The 19,056-nt window shown below is 56.3% G+C and overlaps 1 protein-coding gene across 3 annotated transcripts; it reads right to left on the reverse strand.

The window, feature by feature from the left end:
- Positions 1-2,812: 2,812 nt before the first annotated feature.
- RGS14 (regulator of G protein signaling 14) lies at positions 2,813-17,558 on the reverse strand. Of its 3 annotated transcripts, none has more exons than XM_033180028.1 (15): positions 17,326-17,558; positions 9,427-9,448; positions 9,055-9,233; positions 8,614-8,706; positions 8,380-8,523; positions 7,912-8,055; positions 7,655-7,763; positions 7,214-7,323; positions 6,552-6,755; positions 4,726-4,802; positions 4,359-4,485; positions 4,161-4,242; positions 4,011-4,057; positions 3,818-3,932; positions 2,813-3,534 (listed from the first exon to the last, which is right to left on the reverse strand). In XM_033180028.1, exons 1-15 carry the CDS (start codon positions 17,368-17,370, stop codon positions 3,332-3,334), a joined length of 1,701 nt encoding a protein of 566 aa, XP_033035919.1. In that variant the 5' UTR covers positions 17,371-17,558; the 3' UTR covers positions 2,813-3,331. The 3 variants fall into 3 exon arrangements, with proteins under 3 accessions (XP_033035919.1, XP_033035918.1, XP_033035917.1); XM_033180027.1 differs by having other exon boundaries at positions 7,649-7,763; XM_033180026.1 differs by having other exon boundaries at positions 3,818-4,057; positions 7,649-7,763.
- Between the last annotated feature and the right edge of the window lie 1,498 nt (positions 17,559-19,056).

Raw genomic sequence — 19,056 nt, forward strand, 5'->3', positions numbered from 1 at the left:
CCCTAACCCTTTATCATGGGGCAATCCCATTGGTCCCTAACAGCAGCTGGCATTATTGCCAGGCCCACAGAAGTGCAGGACTGGGTGAAGGGTGGGTTTGGCCTGCAGGATCTGTTAACTTTGGAGAAACAGCCCATCTCTCACCTCTCTATCCTGGAGAACATGGAAGGTTGTCTCCTACCACAAGGGAGAAAGTACTGTGGCTGGTCGGAAAAGGGACACAGGTTGGTCTCCCTACCCCCACCCCTGGCCCCACACTGTGATGGTGCTATGCAGTCCCCTGCCAGGACCACCAATGCCCTGCTGCCACCGCATGCTTTGCTAAGACAATGTGAGACTGCAGGGTCATTTATCAGCCCACTAGACCAAGGGGATAGAGTGGTGATTAAGATGGACAAGGTCAGCCAGGCGCAATGGCTCACGCTTGTAATCTCAGCACTTTGGGGGCCGAGGCAGGTGGATCACTTGAGGTCAGGAGTTCGAGACCAGCCTGGCCAACACGATGAAACCCCATCTCTGTTAAAAATACAAAAATTAGCTGGGCATGGTGGCATGTGCCTGTGATCCCAGCTACTCAGGAGGCTGAGGCAGGAGAAGTGCTTGAACCCAGGAGGTGGAGGTTGCAGTGAGCTGAGATTGAGCCACTGCACTCCAGTCTAGGCAACAGAGTGAGACTCCATCTCAAAAAAAAAAAAAAAAAAAAAAAAAAAAGAAAAAGAAAAAAATGGATAAAGTTTCTACCATCGCAGCATGAGTATCTATCAGTAAACAAGGTAATTGCACAGTGGGATAACTACTGCGAATTTTGAAAACTGACTAGAATGATAGAGAACAGAGTCAGGGAGCGCTTCGCTGGTTATACTGGGTGACTAGAGCAGGATCTTCTGAGGTGTTTAAGCAGAGCTCTTCAATGAGGTAGGACTTTTGTGGTTGCAGGTCTTAAAAAGCTCTCGGCCGGGCCCGGTGGCTCAAGCCTGTAATCCCAGCACTTTGGGAGGCCGAGGCGGGCGGGTCACAAGGTCAGGAGATCGAGACCATCCTGGCTAACACGGTGAAACCCCGTCTCTACTAAAAAAAAAAAAAAAAAAAAACAAAAAACTTGCTGGGCGAGGTGGCGGGCACCTGTAGTCCCAGCTACTCGGGAGGCTGAGGCAGGAGAATGGCGTGAACCCGGGAGGCAGAGATTGCAGTGAGCTGAGATCCGGCCACTGCACTCCAGCTTGGACGACAGAGCGAGACTCCGTCTCAAAAAATAAAAAAAAAAGCTCTCACAGTAACAAGCACACACACGAAAAGGATTTATTGGCTTGCACAAGGAGAAAAGCAAGGAGTGTTTTATTTCAGGTATGGCTGGATTTCGTCAGGAATCTTCTTCCATCTTTTAGTCTTGCTTTCCAGTGTTGGTTGCATTCACATGCAGGTTCACTTCCTAAGGGTCCTTTCTACAAACCCCAGGAGACGGTAGAAAATGAGCAGGACTGGGACTCTGATTGCAACGCCTGAGGTCAGAGGACTATGTTTGAACCAAATTCTGGCCAGGGAAATGTACTACTATGATTGGCTAGTGGAATGGAGTACTCTGATTGGCCAATGGGATAGAGTACCCTGATTGGCCAGTAGAATGGAGTATTCTGATTAGCCAGGCTTGCCAAGGGTCCGGTTAAGCCAGCCAAACAAAATGGGTTGAAGGGGCAGAGGGCTGAAGCTCCCATAGGAGGACAGGGCTGGAAAATCCCACAGATTTCAAGGAGGAGGAGGAGCCAGTTGACTGAGCCTGGGGCAGGTAAGGGGAGTTCCTGGCAGAGGAGACAGCGAGCGCAAAGATTCCAATGGGGAAGCCAATGTGCCCTGTTTGAGGCAGTCAGGAGACCCCACCACCCTCTTAGGGGCCTTCTCCTGGTCCCTACACCCCCTAGCTTCCTCTGTTGCAGCACTTACCTCTCTGGGCTGGAACCCAATCTGGCTTCTCTCCCCGCAGTCTGGGGCCCTCCTTCTGGGAGGTCCTCCTTGCCTCCCACTGTGAGGGGTTTGGGCTTCCAGCCAGACCACTCAGCTAAAGCAGGTAAGAGTGAGAACCTGCCCCTGCTACAACAATCAGTGTCCCCCTTGTAGAGCTTTGGTGCACCAAAGGATTCCCCAATCCTTTGTGCAGAGACACTTGGTCCCCAATAGAAGCTGAGAACAGTGACCAGAATGATGTACTCAGATCCACAGAGACCTCAGTACAACAGCACCGTGATAGAGAGGCACAGCTCCCCACAGGGTTCTTCACCCCCACACCTCTCCCCGCCCTTTCTCTCACCTCCACACCATGACAGAGTCTCACTCTGTCACCTAGGCTGGAGTGCGGTGGCAGGATCTCGGCTCACTGCAACTTCTGCCTCCCGGGCTCAAGCGATCCTCTCCCACCTGTCTCCCGAGTAGCTGGGACCACAGGCATGTGCCACCACTCAGGTAATTTTTTGTATTTTTGGTAGAGACAGAGTTTTGACATGTTGCCCAGGCTGGTGTCGAACTCCTGAGCTCAAGCGATCGACCCCCGCCCTCCTTGGTCTCCCAAAGTGCTGGAATTACAGGTGTGAGCCACCTCACCCAGTTCCCATATTCTTTTTTTAAAAAACAAAACTGTAAGATATTCACACACCACCCCATATACTGTGCAGTCAGGAAGAGAGGTTCTGAAAATAGGAAGTCAGGAGGCACATCCTGAGGTCCCCAAGAGTTTCCTGGCACTGACCTTGGTGACAGAAGCAGTGTGTTTTGATGGTGGGGGAAGCCACAGGACAGTCTGGCACACAAGGAATACAACTCATGGCAGAATAATAATAATTATTATAACAGTATCATACATCAAGGACAAACCCAGCTGCCCCAAGCCTACTGCAGAATCTCTATGGACAGTATAGTCTATGTGGGTGGGGTACAGGGCTGCCCGCCTGCACCCTCAGGCCTTACTCATACCAGCTCCCTGAGGAGGGGCCAGCCCCTCCTCCTGCCCCTGTTGAAACTTGGCACAGTCTGGGGAGGCTGGCACTGCCAACGCCATCCCTCCGTGTTGGGCAAGCCTGTTCCAAGGGGCTAGATTCACCTCCCCCACTGTGGCCTGGCTGCAAGGGACTGGGGCTGAGCTTGTTGAGGGACAAGGCGGTGGTGGCTGTGGGGTGTGTCTCATCCGAGTCCCCTTTCCACCCCTACCGGCTCTTCCTGCGGGCCTGCCCATGGCAGGAAGGGGCCAGGGACACTCATGGCATAGACAGGGCATGCAGAGCGGACCCATGGCATGCTCGGCCCGCCGGGTGCCATGCAGCTGTCCTGGACTGTTGGGTAGCTGTCAGAGGGCTGAGTCAGTGGTGGCGTTCAAGGATCCCCCGATGGGCTGGGCTGCTGATTCAGTCTGTGGTGGGGTCTCCCGGGAGCTGGGCCCTTGGGTAGGCAGCTGCAGAAATTCTGGAAGTATCAGGTCCTCTTTCCTCAGAAGACCCCTCTGGTCGTGGGCCCCGCTGCTCTGCACCCGGTTCAGCAGCTCCACCAGGCCTGGAGGCAAGCCACAGCATGAGGGTCCCCCCAGCAGACTTGCCTATATGCTAGCCCACAACAGTCTCGCTGCCTTACTGTGGCCACAGCCTCCCTGGCCCCAGCACCAATGGCCTGTGGCCCCCCGTTTCAGCCCCTTTGACCCCCCAACCCCCACCCTTCCTGTTCCACACCCAGTGGCACCCAGCCCCCTGCCTTAGCCCAAGGCTCTCTGATGCCACCCTGAATGGTCCCCAACCCCACTGCCCTAGTCCCTCTAATCCTCAGCTCATCCACCATGTACCTTCGATGTCACAGGTCTGCCGCTTTCCAGTGGCACTACTGGGCGCCTTCACCAGAGAACTGGGAGACGCTGGAGGGGGATGGGTGGCCTTGTCCTGGGTTCGAGGTGGACAGCCCTGCGAGAATGTGGGGTCAGAGTCAAAATCAGGAGGGGAGAAGCAGAGGGTGGAAGAGGCTACCCGCCTTTCGCTCACCTGGCTGCGGCAGGGAGATTTGTCACGGGCTTTGGAGATTTTCACACCTGCAGCAGACAGCGCCACAGTTAGTGTTTGCCTCCCACCTGGGCCCCCTTCCTCCTGGGCCACAGTTGTTCCAGATCAAGCCCCGAGGCCAATGTCCCCTACCTGGAAGAGTGTCCAAAACCAGTCTCTGGGCTGCTACCGAGCTCACAAGCTTCCCCAGATCCAGAGGCTGCTTCTCGCCTGGCTGCGGGGAGATGTCAGCAGCCAGATGTCAGTCAGATGTCAGTACAGGCCTCCGCCTGGCCCCGGCCCCGCCCCTCCCGGCCCCGCCTCTCCTCGCCCCGCGGCCCAGCAGCTCACCCGGTGCAGCGCCACCTGTAGCGGACTCAAGTCGTGCTTCTCCAGAATGGGTTGCAGCGCCTCCTGTAGCCGCTTGGTGGGCTTGGCTGAGATTCGTACCACGCGATCCAGTGCCGTCAGCTCCAGCCTGCGCGGAACCCTCGGGCAGCAGAGGGCCGGAGGGCCGGCCCCCAGCCAAACCCTTCCCAGTACAAACGCGAAGGGGTGGAGCCTGAGCTGCAGAAGGTGGGACTGGCTTGTAGGGGACGGGGTTTGTCTCGGGGGCGGGGCTAGCACGAGGGGCGGGGCTTGGAGAGCCCGGTAGCTAGAACAGAGCCTGAAGAGAGTGTCAGGACCTGGGACCCAGACTTGGGGGCAGAACACTCACTCGAAGGTGATCCTGTTTTCCAGCCGCACTTCCTGATCCGCCAGCACGGTGCAGTCCTGATCCAGGACCAGGGGCTTCTGTGGATGCCAGGCAGGGTCTAAGAGTCCCTTCCCCAACCCCCAGCCATCCCTGTGGGTCTAAGAACTTCACGCCCTCCCATGGCCACCACTGGGGCTTCCTAGAGGGAGGGATGGAGGGTGGAAGAGCTGTAGGGGAGCAAATGGGTTAAGGTACCAAGCTGGAGTCCAAGCCCAGGAAAGCCAAGGCCAGGGAGAAAAGTGGCAAGAATGCTGGACATTATTGGGAAAAGACAGAAATTATGGGAAACGTATCTGCTGGCATGAAATCATAAGGGGCAGGCCTAGGTCCCAGATCCCTGGCCTACTCTTTCTGTGCCAGGACAGGCTCTGCCTCCAGGACCGCTGCCCCGTGTCCCTCAGGTGTGTGAAATCCAACCAGACCAACTGGAAGCATTTCCTCCCTCACCACCCACCTTTGATCAACCACCCTGGCCTGGTCCCATTTTTGACATTTGTCCACTTCTTTCCAGTCCCCGCTACTAAGGACACTTCTTGTTTCCTCATTCAAAAAAGGCCCACCCCCAAAACTGCTGTGAAACCAGAGGATGTGAAGCATCTGGCACACAGTAGGTACATAAACAGTAACTCTTGTGATGACCACCCTCAGAGGCCCCACTGCCTGCTCCAGCCTGATGTAGGGGTTGGGGGCAGCATCTCCCAGGCAGTAGGCCTATGCTGTGTTGCAGGAGCAGGTGGAGTGTGGGTGAGGAAGTTATATTTAGCACGTATGAAAGCCCATCTGGGCTTCTGGCAGCCGCCCTGGCAGCCTGAGAAGAGTGGGCAGAACACCTCCCGCTGCTGCCCTCGCACCCTTGCACTCCAGGCCCCTGAACATGCCCCGCAAGTACCTGCCTGAAGGCCTTTGCCTAAGCTGTTCCCTCTGCCTGGAATATCCTCCCCCACAGCTCTGCCAGGCAAACTCCTCCCCATCCACATCAACTGCTGCTTCTTCCACGAAGCCTTCCGGACATCAGCCAGAAATGCCTACCTTCTCCCAAGCGACCTTCTCTGGAGTTTTCACTCTTTTGCCTCCCTGATCACTCCTTGCTTGGCTTACTTCCAGCCTGTGGGCCAGGACAGCCCCAGATCTGGGTTCCTCTCCCCCACACACCTGGCAGGACCTTAGGATTGTCTACTAGGTAAATGAAATCCTGACGGCCCCCTGGAAGGCAACATTCTTCCTTGAGATTCCCTTGACTGAATGGTTTCCTTTAAAGCCAGTTTTCCCCTAGGTCTTGTTCAAAGTTTAAGCTAGTTTGCACCTAAAGGAAAAAGTTCATGGGTTAGGTGCAGTTGGGTGCCCCTAGAGGCTAAGGAGGTGAAGGCACCCCATGGATGGCTGTTTCCAGGATGGGTCTCTGGGGATGGCAGTCTGGACTCTGGGAATGATAAGGGATTAACCCCAGCTCCAACAGTGGTTCTCCCCAGTTTTACCCCCCTAAGATCGCCAGGATGATAGATGAAGCTGGAAACCTGGAAGGGCATGAGGTGGGGGCGGGTGGATATCTGAGTGAGTGAAAGTTGGTGTGGAGGTTGCTTTGGAGTTGGGTGTGGGTATAGGAGTGGGATTGTGGTAGAGGCTGAAGTTAGGAAGGGGGTGATGATAGGAAATGGGGTTGAAATTAGGGTTAGTCCAGGGGATTAGAAATTGAGTTGAGGTTGGAGCCATGACTGATCTGAGACAGAAATGGAGTTGGGGTCAGGATCAGGAAGGAGGTTAGAGTTGGAGCTAGGTCAAGTTCCCACCTGTTCATTGCCCACCAGGTAGACCTTGATGTCAGGTAGAGAGAGGCCTCGTTTCTCACAGATCCCTGCCAGCATATCTCGGATGGTGAGGCCAGGTCTGGCCAGGGCCAAGGAGGCAGTGCCGTCAGGCAGGTACACACAGCAGTACTTCCCTGGCCGGCTTTCACTTTCACCCTCGGTGCTCCCAAGGCTCTTCCGGTGGCTCTGATTCAGGGCAGGAGCGGGGGAGATTATGTGTACACATGCAAGGGCATGCAGACAGGTACACAGAGACAGGTAAGCTTGCTGGGGCTCAAGCATGCACACGCACTCCCAAGGCAGGCAAAGATATATCCTCCTGCAGGAACACATGTATGCACACCCAGGCATATGGGCACCTAGAGACGGGTCCCCCTGCTGATTCCCACACACCTGCTGTGTATACACACCTGGGTGCTGCACATGTGCACACATCTGCCGACAGAGGATGTGCACCCATGACATATATGGGGACTAATATAGTGAGGACAGGAGAAAAGTAAGGAGGCTGAAGGGTTGGCCATGCAGAGCAAGCTGGGAGACGCAATAAGGACAGCAACTTGGAATGAGGGCTACCACGTAAACAGGCCTGAGTAGTGACCCTAGCCCATAGAGCATCTTGTCTTCCTCAACAGTCAGCTCACCTCAGATTTGCTGCTGACGAACGCTAGGAAGCCAAGGTCCAGGCTAGCGGAGGAGTTGAGGGAGCCCTGAGACTCTCGGCGCAAGGCGGCGTTTGCAGTCGCGCCCAGCTCTAGGGAAGAGGGAGCGATGGACACGAACAGCCCCCCGCCCTCACCCATCCTCTGAGGAAGCCTCTCCCCAACTGGTGGGCCTTGTTTGGAGTCATCCTGCAGGGGCCCAGGTGTAAATCCCTGGGAGCAACACCACCGTTGGAGATTTCCAAACGTCTGTGGTCTAGCCCAGGACCCGAACCACCCAGGGGAGTGCGGTGGTCACTGGGACCTGCGTTTCAATTTTCACAGACTTACAGACTGTGGCCCACGTAGGAGGAAGCGGGCACTCCCCAAACTTGCCCAAACTCCCGCCTTCCCCCCATCTCTGTTGCTCGCTCCTGCCCTCACCCCTGCGGAAGGACTTGCGGAGAGGACGGCCCCCAGGACCCTCAACGGGTGGCTGCCCCAACTCCTCCACACCCAGCGGCAGCGACTTCCCGGGCTTCAGCTTCGGCTTCTGTGGGTACAGGGGAGGCGCTGGCACTGGGCTGGGCCCCAGCCCGCATGCAGACCGTGGGCACATACCCGCAGATCTGCATCCGGGGGCGTCCCCTCTTGCACGCGATCCGCAAGACCCCCTGCCTCGCCCAGTCCCTCGTCCGCACCTTCCTAGTGGCGTCAGGGCTGCCGAGGCGCGAGGAGCCAGGTTCCCGCAGAGGGCGCCCCTCGGTCTCGGCTAGCAGGCACTCGCGGTACAGCGGGGACTTGACGAAGCGCGCATAGCTGTCGAACTTCATCAAGTTGAAGATCTGCGGGTCGACCCCGGGACAGGTGAGCCGGGGCTGGGGTGGGGGCGCTGGGCTGCCCAAGCCCCACCCCGACGTCAGTTCCTATACCCACCCCCAGGGTCCAGGTCCCGCCCCGAGCTCAGCTAGGCTCCGCCTCTAACTGTCCTTCCCCGGGTGCCTCTGATACCGCCCTCTGAGCTCCGCCCTGCCTGCCCCGGCATTTGGCTCTGCTCCGCCTCCAAATTTGCCCCTTCCGCTTTGTAGTTCAGGCTCCCTGCCAGGGTCCGACCCCGCCCCTGCGCCTTTTGTCTCCCTTTCAAGGCCAGTCCACCTGGGATCACCCACCTGAAGCTGCTGTGCCCGAAACATGTCCGGCCGGGGCTCGGCCAGCACCTCCTCGCCAAGCCAGGCCTGACGGTCGATGTTCACTGGGCTCAGCGCCTGGCTGGACAGGAACTCCTGGTAGATGTTGCGGGCCTCCTGAGCTAGCTGAAGGAGGAGGGGCAGGAGGAGTTGGTCAGGGAGCATGGCCCATTTCCCCTCTCCCCAGCCCTCGGCCTCAGCTCCCCCTTCTCCCACCTGCTGGGTATCGCTGGCGGGGATCTGTTGGAAGCGCTCGCAGGCCTTCCAGAAAGTCACATTTTCCGCGCTGAACTCCTTCTTCAGGAACTCCTGGGAGGGGAAGGAGAGGGAGGCAGGCAGAGACTCAGTGACACAGAAACCAAACTGGGGGATGTGATCAAAGAGACTGGGACAGAGACAGGGCCAAGAGACCAAGCCAGACAGATAAGGCCAGACAGACAGATGGAGCCAGATCTGAAGGCAGGGAGAGAAAATGAGAGACGGAGACAAGGACAGGGAGAAGGAAGAAAAGTTCCAATTTGGGAGAAGAGGAAGAGGGTGCTGCAGGAAGGCTAGATGAGGCAGCTGACAGAGGACCCCACTCTGGCCAGCCTGAAGCTCCATCCACGCCCTGCCCTTTCCCGTGTCCCCCCTTCCCTTTCCCCACCCCAGGCTTACAGTGAAGTAAGCCAGGCCCAGCGGGTCCTGCAGCAGCCGCTCGAAGGACAGGGCCCAGCTGGCCACAGGCTGCTCCTCGGTTGGGAAGGGGCTGCTAGGACCACTGGGGAGGCTGTGGATGCTGAGGGAGCTGCCGCGGCCCTCGCCCTGGCCCTGGGGCCCCGTCGTGCTGCTCAGCTCTGCAGGGGGATGGACAAGTCGGGGTGAGCCTTGCTGCCTTCCCCAGACCCTGGCACAACCCACCCTCCCCCAGGCATCCACTCTGCAGGCATGTTCCCTAGAAAGATAGCAGTGGCAGGGGTGTCCCACCCATCTCCACCTCCCTCCTCCCTCCCACTCAGCCAGTCCTCCTCCACACATTCTGTCACTTACCTCCATCTGACACAGCCAGAACCTATAAGAGACCCAACAGAGGAAGTCAGACGAGCCCATTGAGGATTCCCAGGGGACAGTTCTGGGCCCAACTCCCAGGAGGTGGAATTGTGTTCTCCTCTACCTGGGCATCCCCAGGCAGGTTCTACTTGGTCAGGCTTTTGCTCAGGCTGCCCCTGGCTCCCTTTCCATCCTGTGCCAACCACTAAGTACTGGGACTTATGCCAGGTACCTTCCAGCAGCCCCTGGTTCCCTCCTCCCCCAACCCCTGCTAGGTGAGCCAGGTGTGCATAGCATGGTGGGTAGGAACAGACTTTAGTCTTTGGCACTTACTAGCTGTGTAACTTTGGGCAAGTTAGTTAACTTGTTTGCCTCCACCTGTAATCTATAAATAGGAGATAATGCCTATTTACAAATGGAGGCAAACCATTTGCCTCTATCTTGATATGAAGATCAAGTCAGTTTAATATATTCACAGCATTGGCCGGGCACGGTGGCTCATGCCTGTAATCCTAGCACTTTGGGAGGCCGAGATGGGTGGATCACCTGAGGTCAGGAGTTCGAGACCGGCCTGGCCAATATGGTGAAACACAGTCTCTACTAAAAATACAAAAAAAAAAAAAGATTAGCTGGGCGCGGTTGCAGACGCTTGTAATCCCAACTACTCAGGAGGCTGAGGCAGGAGAATCGCTTGCACCCAGGAGGCGGAGGTTGCAGTGAGCCAAGACTGAGCCATTGCCCTCCAGCCTGGGCGACAAGAGCAAAACTCTGTCTCAATAAAAGAAAATCAAATAAAAACATATCCACAGCATCTAGAACAGGGGCCAGCATGTGATATGGGCTGTATAAACAAGTGCTGTCTTCGAGGAAGGAGAGGTGTTTCTGCAGCCAGTGATCTTCTTATTGCAAGTGTTTCCTATTGGGCCCAGGGTCTCCCACAGGTCCCATCCCACCTTGGGAGGGCACAGGATGCTGTTCTATAGTATACAGCAGTGGTTCTCAAACTTCAGTGCAGAGTGGGAGGACCCCACCTCTGGAGATTCAGGTTCAGTAGGTCCAAGATGGGGCCTGAGGCTGTCCATTTCTACCAAGCTCCCAGGAGATGCTGATGCTGCTGGTTCAGGGACTACTCTGTTAGTAGCACTGCTGCAGTAGCTAACTCCATCCTTGCCCCCAATGCACAACTCTGGTTTCTCTGGGAATCCCAATCATTAGTGAAACAGAAAAACTCTCCTCTCAAAATGACTCTTGCGGTGGTTTCTCTTGTTTCTCTTTTTACCTTCCTAGCAGCTCCTCCAGCTTCCCCACTATCTCCCACTCATGCAATGTGGCCTCAACCCCTCCCTGGTTCTGTCCTGGGCACTTTGTCCCATCCACAGATCCGCAGCTCCAGACACACATAACCAACTTCCTGGTAGCATCTTCCCCCAAATGTCCCACAAGCCCTCAAGCTCCCAAATGGAAGTCCCAAATGGAAGCTCCCTCTTCCTCCATCAAAACAGAGTACCAAACCAGCTTCCCTGCCCCCATCTTTCTTACCATCACCTGGGCTTCCAACATCAGGGCTTGAGTCATCCCCAATTCCTACTTCCCGCTTACCTCCTACATTTTCACCATGCCCTGTCACAGAAGTTCCTACCACCAGCCCCTTATTTCCATCCCAACTGGAAACAGGCCTGCAAACATCTCCACCCCTGGAAAGCCCCCCACCCCCACCCTTCTAAATGGAACCTCCCTGTTTCCTACTCCCACCCTGAGAGTATTCAGGTCACAGGGTGGCCATCTGCAGGCCAGATCTGGTCTGCAGATATGTGGGATATTACTATTATCTTGGCCCTCACAGTCTGTTTATTTATTTATTTATTTATTTTTATTTAAAGGTGTTTTCCACATCTAAAAAGCAAGAGATTTTAAATTCCACTTGCTCCGTGAGACTGTAATGTTCCAGCTTCTTCCCAGCAGGACAACCTTGTCTGGCATTGAGCAGCCACCACTTTCCCCAAAAGGGCTTACACTCTCCTCAGAGGCCTCTGGGGCCCGTTTAATGCGTTTATGCTACTTGTGGAGGCAGTGGGAGACAGGCTCAAATTTGGGAGGTCAAATTTGTGCTGTGTGACTTTGGACAAGGTACTTATCCTCTCTGTGCCTCAGTTTTTTCCTCTCTAAAAACTGAGCAAATAATGGTCCTGATTTCGAAGGATTGGTGCGATTAAATAAGTTAAATATATATAAAGAACTCAGAACACTATCGGGCGTGTAGTAAATGTTCAAGGAACGTTACCATTAATGTTGTTCTTGTGTCAGTATTGATGCCTGACCCCGCTACACATTCGAGTGTGCCACTCCCGCCATAGAAGGAAAGAGCACAGGTGTTAGGGAGGTCTCTCAGACCCCAATTCAAAACCCAGCCCTGACTTTTTCCAGTTTTACAACTTCGGGCTCCTCCCTGAGCTTCACTTCCCATCTGGATCCCGGATAAGAAGTTGCAGCCGAGGGCAGCGAGTTAGTGCCGAGCGCGCTGGGCGGGGCGTCGGGCCCAGCACGCCCCGGCCCCGCCCCTCCTGGCCCCGTCTCCGTGCTCCCTGCTCTGCCTTCCCTGCAAAGTCAAATCCCCCAACCAAAGTTGGTGTTTCCCACGGCTACAGGAGAAAGTCCCCACTCCGAGGCGGCAGAGGGCTGCGAGGGAGGACGGCACCAAGCCTTTCCCCGCGCGGCCGCAAGGTTCCTCTGCAGCCTGCACCTACCTGCCTGCGCCCGGGCTCCTCCTCCCCCGGCTGCACCGCCACAGCGTTCCCAGCCTCAGAGACGCAGCCATCACCCTCCCCCAGATCCCCGAGAATCACCCGGACTCGGCCCCCGCCGCTGGGCTGCCTGGCCCTGCCCTCCTCGCGCACACCCTGAGCCTCTGTCTTGCCCTCTAACCCCGAGTCTGGGATGATGGGCGCTGGCGCTAGGGCTGGGGCCAGCTAGCACTCCAATTTTGTTTGCCCTTCACAGGTTGATTTTCCATATTCTGCTTTACTGAATGTCGTTAAGTGGGGCTGGCTCCCAGATCCTCCCCAGGCCCCACCCTCCCCACGGTGCCACCCCGGGCCCTTTCCCTGCCCCCGGAGGCACGTTGCAGTTGCCAGGTTACGGCTAAAACCCTGCCTGGGCCTGACTAATGAACCCCTTCAGCTTCACCCATTTCCCTCCCCCTCACCTCCACCCTACACTTCACCAAACTTTCCTATTTTCCGCACACCCCTGCTTCCGGCTTTGCCATGGCCTCTGCCTGAGTATCTGCTCTGGCTCTTTCCTTGGAATTGCTCCCCGATCTCTGCCCGTTGACATTAGTCATCCCCAAACACAAGGCCCCTTGAATGCCCCTTCCCACCACGTGCTTATCCACCAATGTCCCAGCCTCTCTCCCCTCCCAGTCTGGTGGCCCCTGGAGGGCTGGCCTGGTTGGTGGGAGAGGTTGGATCTGAACTCCCTCCTCAAGAAGCACCCTCCTTGTCCCATGTTCCCAAGCAGCCATCAGGGCCCTGGCCTTGGCACCCCTTCACTAGGGACTCTCAGCCCCTGAATGCCACCTGTCACTCTCCATTCTGAGCCTCTCTTGTCCTGACAGTTGTTGATAGCACAGCTGGGGCTGAAATTGAGTAGGGACAGAAATCTGGAGATGGGTGGGAGTGGGGGTGGAGTCCATTTCCAGCTCTGCTATTTGGGAACAATACAGCTCAACTTCTCTGAGCTTCAGTTCCCCTGGATAGCATGAGGTTCAGCATTCCCAATTTCCTGAGGCTGCTGTGAAGCTTGAATGAGGCCCCATGAGTGAAAGCACCAGGCATGCCACAATCAGAGCAGCACCCCACAGCAGGGTGAGGTGCAGGGGTGCAGGTGCCCTGCAGGGGCTCTGGCCTGCCCCGGCTGCCACTGCGGGGCCTGGGGAAGTTGTGTTGAGCAGCGCTGGCCTCCCCCGCTTCAGCCTGCTTGAGGAGAAGTGGTGAGTGAATGGAGAAAAAGGGGAAGAAAGGGCAAGGAAGGGTGTGGTGGCCAGTGACACACAGACCCAGGCTTGGACCTCAGGTAGTCATATTTTTTTCTTAGGAATTTGGTCCTAGAGGAGCTGCTGGCACCTACAAATACTAAGATGAGAGTAAGGCCCCAGTTTCCTGAGCTTTGACTGTGTGGCAGGCACCCTCTGGCAGCACACATTCATGTCCTTACTCCATTTTTACATCTTTTGCGGCAGGTATTATTACCCCTATTTTACAGATGAGGAAACTGAGGCCCAAAGAAGCCATACAGCTGAGATGTGGTGGAACTGAGATTAAAACTCAAGTTTGCCTGATTCTGAAGCCTGAGGCCTCTCTAGCCAAGTTGCCTCCTTTTGTGGACCAAGGAAGCTTGGAGGCCCAGGGCCTCAGGCCTTGGGGCACAGGTGGGCAAGTCTAATCTGGCATGATCTGCCCAGGGACTCCTCTTGAACTGTGCCCTCTAGAGGGATCAGACCTTGAAGGAGGGCCAATTTACTGAGCATCTTCTCTGCTGGGCACCCTCTACCATCCTCTGATTTCACCCTAGCTTGAGGGGCTGCAAGACCCTGTGTGGAGATGTCCTCACAGAACCTGGGTGTCTGGTCCCTTCAACTTGAACCAGCGGATGGAGATGACCCCTGGCCTTGCCCATGTATAAGGCCACCCTGAACTCGGGTGCCCTGAGCTGGATGCCAGGGACAAAGAGAGAGCTGCATGGGTTTTGCCTTGCGGGTCTTCCTGCCAGGAGGGAAAGACTAACTAGGCCTTCCGACAGGCCAGGCCAGGCTAACTGCCCCCTCCAGGCTTAACTCCCAGCCTCCCCTAGGGCCCTGTCCCCGTGTTTGCCCACAGCCAGGCCTATGCCGCGCCCTCCCTCCTCCAACTTGCAGACCCTTTAGGGACCATCTCCTACAACACGGTGCATGGAGCTAGTGGAGAAGTTATTCCCTCAAGCTGTCTCTATTCTTCACTTGCAGCTCTTGCCTAACCCTGAATTTTATTCCTTCCTTCCTTCCTTCCTTCCTTCCTTTTTTTTAATGACAGAGTCTTGCTCTGTTGCCAAGCTGGAGTGCAGTGGCACGATCTCGGCTCACTGCAACCTCTGCCTCCCGGGTTCAAGCAATTCTCCTGCCTCAGCCTCCCAAGTAGCTGGGACTACAGGCATGCACCACCATGCCCAGCTAATTTTTTGTATTTTTAGTAGAGATGGGGTTTCACCATATTGGCCAGGATGGTCTCGATCTCTTGACCTTGTGATCTGCCCATCTCGGCCTCTGAAAGTGCTGGGATTACAGGTGTGAGAAACCGCACCTCCTTCCTTCCTTCCTTCCTTCCTTCCTTCCTTCCTTTCTTCCCTCTTTCCTTCCTTCCTTCCATCCTTCTTTTTTTTTTATTGACAGGATCTTGCCCTTTCACGCAGACTGTAGTGCAGTGGTGTGATCACAGCTCACTGCAGCCTTTACCTCATGGGGTCAAACGACCCTCCCACCTCAGTTTCCCAGGAGCTGGGACTACAGGTGCACACCACTATGCTCAGCTAATTCAAAAGAAGATAGGTCCTCACTATGTTGCCCAAGCTGGTCTCAAACTCCTGGGCTCAAGCGATCCTCCTGCATTGGCCTTCCAAAGTGCTGGGATTCCAGGCTTGAGCTACTGCCTGCTATTTTCACTTGTGTCTTTTGTGCCTTGCCAGACTAGGGGGCAGGGACTAGAGCTGATGGGCCTGGGTTGGGAGTGTCTAGGATAGGGGCAGTGGCAGCACCAAGCAGGCAGTAAGGAGGGGTTGTTGAATGAATGAATGAATAAGTACATGAACAAATGAAGTGGTAAAGAGGCTGTGTGAAGACATCCCTAGGAAGGGGGCTGGGAGATGTCTCCAAGTGACAGGTTTCCTTGCAACTGCCTGACAAGCTGAATGGCAAAGAGGCGAGGCTGACAACTGAAGCTTCCACAGCAGGGGATGATGGTAGGGGAGGAGAGGTGGGGGAGGACCAGGGCCAGGCAGTTATGGGGGTTCAGATGCTGACGCTCTACTCTCCGGCTGACCTTGGCACAGCATTTACTTCTCTGAGCCTCCCTTGGGAGGTAACTCACGGAGGGACCAGACACACCTGTCCCCCAGGCGCCCTTCCATCCACATCCTTACCTCAGATGCCAGTGCCTGTCTAGCCCTTCCTGCCCTCGCTGTGCAGAGCCACGGGAAGCTACTCAGTGACCAGCAGGCAGCCAATCTGTGACCCTCGGGATTCTAAGAGGTGGCACAGAGAGTTTGGAACAGGCCCAGGAAGGGCAAAGATAAACCTGTGTGTGACAGTTCTGAGAGGAGTCGGGGCGTCTGTGGGCTTGATGGAAGTGGGGGCAGACCTTGGGGGCACCCTCCTTGCTCTGGGTGACTTTTGAGTAGATAAGTCACAGGCTGACACAGAAGAGGCAGGGGCTGGGTCTGTCTTTGGGCCCCCTCTGCTGCCCTGTTCTAGGCACTGTCCCAGAAACATCACTCCAGCTGCCCTCCGGGGTGGGCCTGGGATTAGGCTCCTTGTCTTCCTGGCCTGAACGCCTAGGGAAGGACGAGCCAAGTGTCATGCCTGTGGTGTGGGAATGCAAGGCAGGCGGGTTTTCTTTTTGCACTTTCATGGTGGGGTCGGTACTGGGGACAGTGAGACAGGGGACTGGGCTGCCTTTGAAGGATGGCCTCTCTCCCATTCGGCCAGCCCGGGGCTGGGCAGGAAAGAGATGCTGGAAGAAGAGGTAGAGGCAGGTTTTGGGAACTAAGGGGCAAGAGTGGTGATGGGGATGCCTCAACTTCTTGGTGAGGCAGGAGATCTTTGAATTAGGGCTGAAAATGTAGGGGGCACTAGGCTGACAATTATGCAGCCCCCACAATGGGTCAAAGGCCTCATATGCATTATTTCACTCAATCATCTCAACAAACCTTGAAATTCATTCCAACCTCTTCATTTTATGGATGAGGAAACAGAGCTGGCGAGGACCCCTCTCTCCAGTAAGAGAGAATAGAACCAGGACTGGAACCTAGGTCTCTCTAGAGCCACTGGCTTTGACCCGTGATACTAGGCTGGGGTCTGGTGGTGGGCCAGGACACTGGCCTTCCTGAGGTTGTTAAGGGGGGCTCTTCCAAGTGAGGGGGGACCCTAGGGCAAGAAGGGAGGTCCAGCACAGCTTGCCCCATCTGCTGAATGAATGAGAAGAGCCAGGCCCTCTGAGGGCAGCTCTGATCTGGGGCTAAGCAGCCAGGGAGAGGGCTAGGAGGTGGGACAGCTGCAACCAGGGGGATCGTAGTGCTCAGCCCTTCCTGGAAGCTCAGGAATAGAACAGGCAGAAGCTGCATCAACCTGGTCTGACCCTGCTGCCCCATCCCGGGCTGCCTAAACAATGCTAGTTCTGGCAGGAGGCCTCCGGAGGAGCTCTGGCTAGAGGACAGTGACCCAGCAAGAGCTGCCACTAACCTGACCTTGGGCACCTGGAGCAGGGGGTGAGGAGGGGAGGGCTCAGGCTGAGTGGGATGTAGGGGCTTGAGCCACTGTGGGGATAGGCAGGGGGCAAGGAGCACATCAGGTGTCCCTGCGACCCTGGGATGCAGCCCCAGATGCAGCAGCTGAGAGAGTGGTGGGGGATGGACCAGAAGCCTGTGCCCACTCTGCTCTGGCCTCCAGGTTGTACCAGGCTCCCAGCTGGGCCATCTGGAAGGGTCCTGGGGTAAGAGCACCAGGTCCCACCACCTGCTGCTGTCTGTACCCAACTTCTCTCGCCTGCTGGCAGCCCGTGGGCTCTTGCCTGGCCCTGCCGGGTGTGCCTCCTGGGCTCCACCCTGGGTGTGCCCACCCCCTCCTCGTGGCCCTGGCCCGGAGCCCACACTCACCATGCGCCCGTTGGGGACGCCCAGGTGCTTGGGCTTCCCTGGCATGCCGCTGCAGATCACGGGTCCCTACTGCGGGGGCTGCCCACCATGGGGACTGTGGGCAGCGCCGGCCAGAGCTTGCACGGTGGCGGGCAGGCGGCGGAGAGAGCCCGACTTGGCTCCTGCGGGCCCTCACATCCTGAAACACCGCTCACTACCTCTTTTCTCTGCCACAGGAAGTGTCTCTATAGAAACCAAACCACAGAAAGAAGCAAGGTCTAAGAGAGCGAACGCCTCTTCCAACACACACGCGCGCGCACACACACACGTTCACGCACAAACACACACACGCCACCAACACACTCCTGGCAGCATCCCGCACGGGCACCAACACAAGGCAGAGGCTTCTGTGTGCCCAGCAAGGAGCCCAGCCTGGTCTGGCCAGGAGGAGGGAACTCTAAGTTCATGCCTGGGCTCACAGAACCATGAGTAAACATACCTAGGCACCTTTGTCCATCCTGGGGGCGTTCCTGTGGACATGCACACATGTGCACTGGGACCTGTGTATCCACACATGTACTTTACTCGGCACACACTTATCTCATACCTACTGTGTGCCAGACAAACATGTGCTTAGTAGCCCTCTCCCCCTCAGCTGTGGGTATGCAGGGTACCGCTAGACCCAGACACCTACAGGCTCCTTCCATGCATGTGGCCAGGTGTGCAGACAGATGGATAACTTGCCTGCATGGCTGTGCACACACAGACATTCAGGTATGCGTGTCATAAACACATGGGCTCTCCCTTACAAGGGGACTTGGGTGTATAGTCATGTGCATGCCCAGTCCCCTGAACAGGTGCATGTGACAGGCACACCTGAACATAGGACATATGTATTCTGACACTCCAGTGACACGTGTAACCAGGTATGCACACGCTCACCTACCTAGGTAGGGGACTGGATCAGGTACATCTGTGGCCAAAGACTTGAGCACATTCATACTCATTCAGAAATGGCCGGGCGCGGTGGCTCAAGCCAGCACTTTGGGAGGCTGAGACGGGTGGATCACGAGGTCAGGAGATAGAGACCATTCTGGCTAATATGGTGAAACCCCACCTCTACTAAAAAATACAAAAAACTAGCCAGGCGTGGTGGTAGGCACCTGTAGTCCCAGCTACTTGGGAGGCTGAGGTAGGAGAATGGCATAAACCCGGGAGGTGGAGCTTGCAGTGAGCTGAGATCCGGCCACTGCACTCCAGCCTGGGCGGCAGAGCGAGACTCCGTCTCAAAAAAAAAAAAACTAGGCCGGGCGCGGTGGCTCAAGCCTGTAATCCCAGCACTTTGGGAGGCCGAGGCGGGCGGATCACGAGGTCAGGAGATCGAGACCCTCCTGGCTAACACGGTGAAACCCCGTCTCTACTAAAAATACAAAAAACTAGCCGGGCGCGGTGGTGGGCGCCTGTAGTCCCAGCTACTCGGAGGCTGAGGCGGGAGAATGGCGGGAACCCGGGAGGCGGAGCTTGCAGTGAGCCGAGATCGCGCCACTGCACTCCAGCCTGGGCGACACAGCGAGACTCCGTCTCAAAAAAAAAAAAAAAAAAAAAAAAACTAGCCAGGCGAGGTGGTGGGCGCCTGTAGTCCCAGCTACTCGGAGGCTGAGGCAGGAGAATGGCATAAACCCGGGAGGCAGAGCTTGCAGTGAGCTGAGATCTGGCCACTGCACTCCAGCCTGGGTGACAGAGCGAGACTCC

Source organism: Trachypithecus francoisi, unplaced genomic scaffold (genome assembly GCF_009764315.1).
Source record: "Trachypithecus francoisi isolate TF-2019V2 unplaced genomic scaffold, Tfra_2.0 Lachesis_group2, whole genome shotgun sequence".
Lineage (NCBI taxonomy): Eukaryota > Metazoa > Chordata > Mammalia > Primates > Cercopithecidae > Trachypithecus > Trachypithecus francoisi.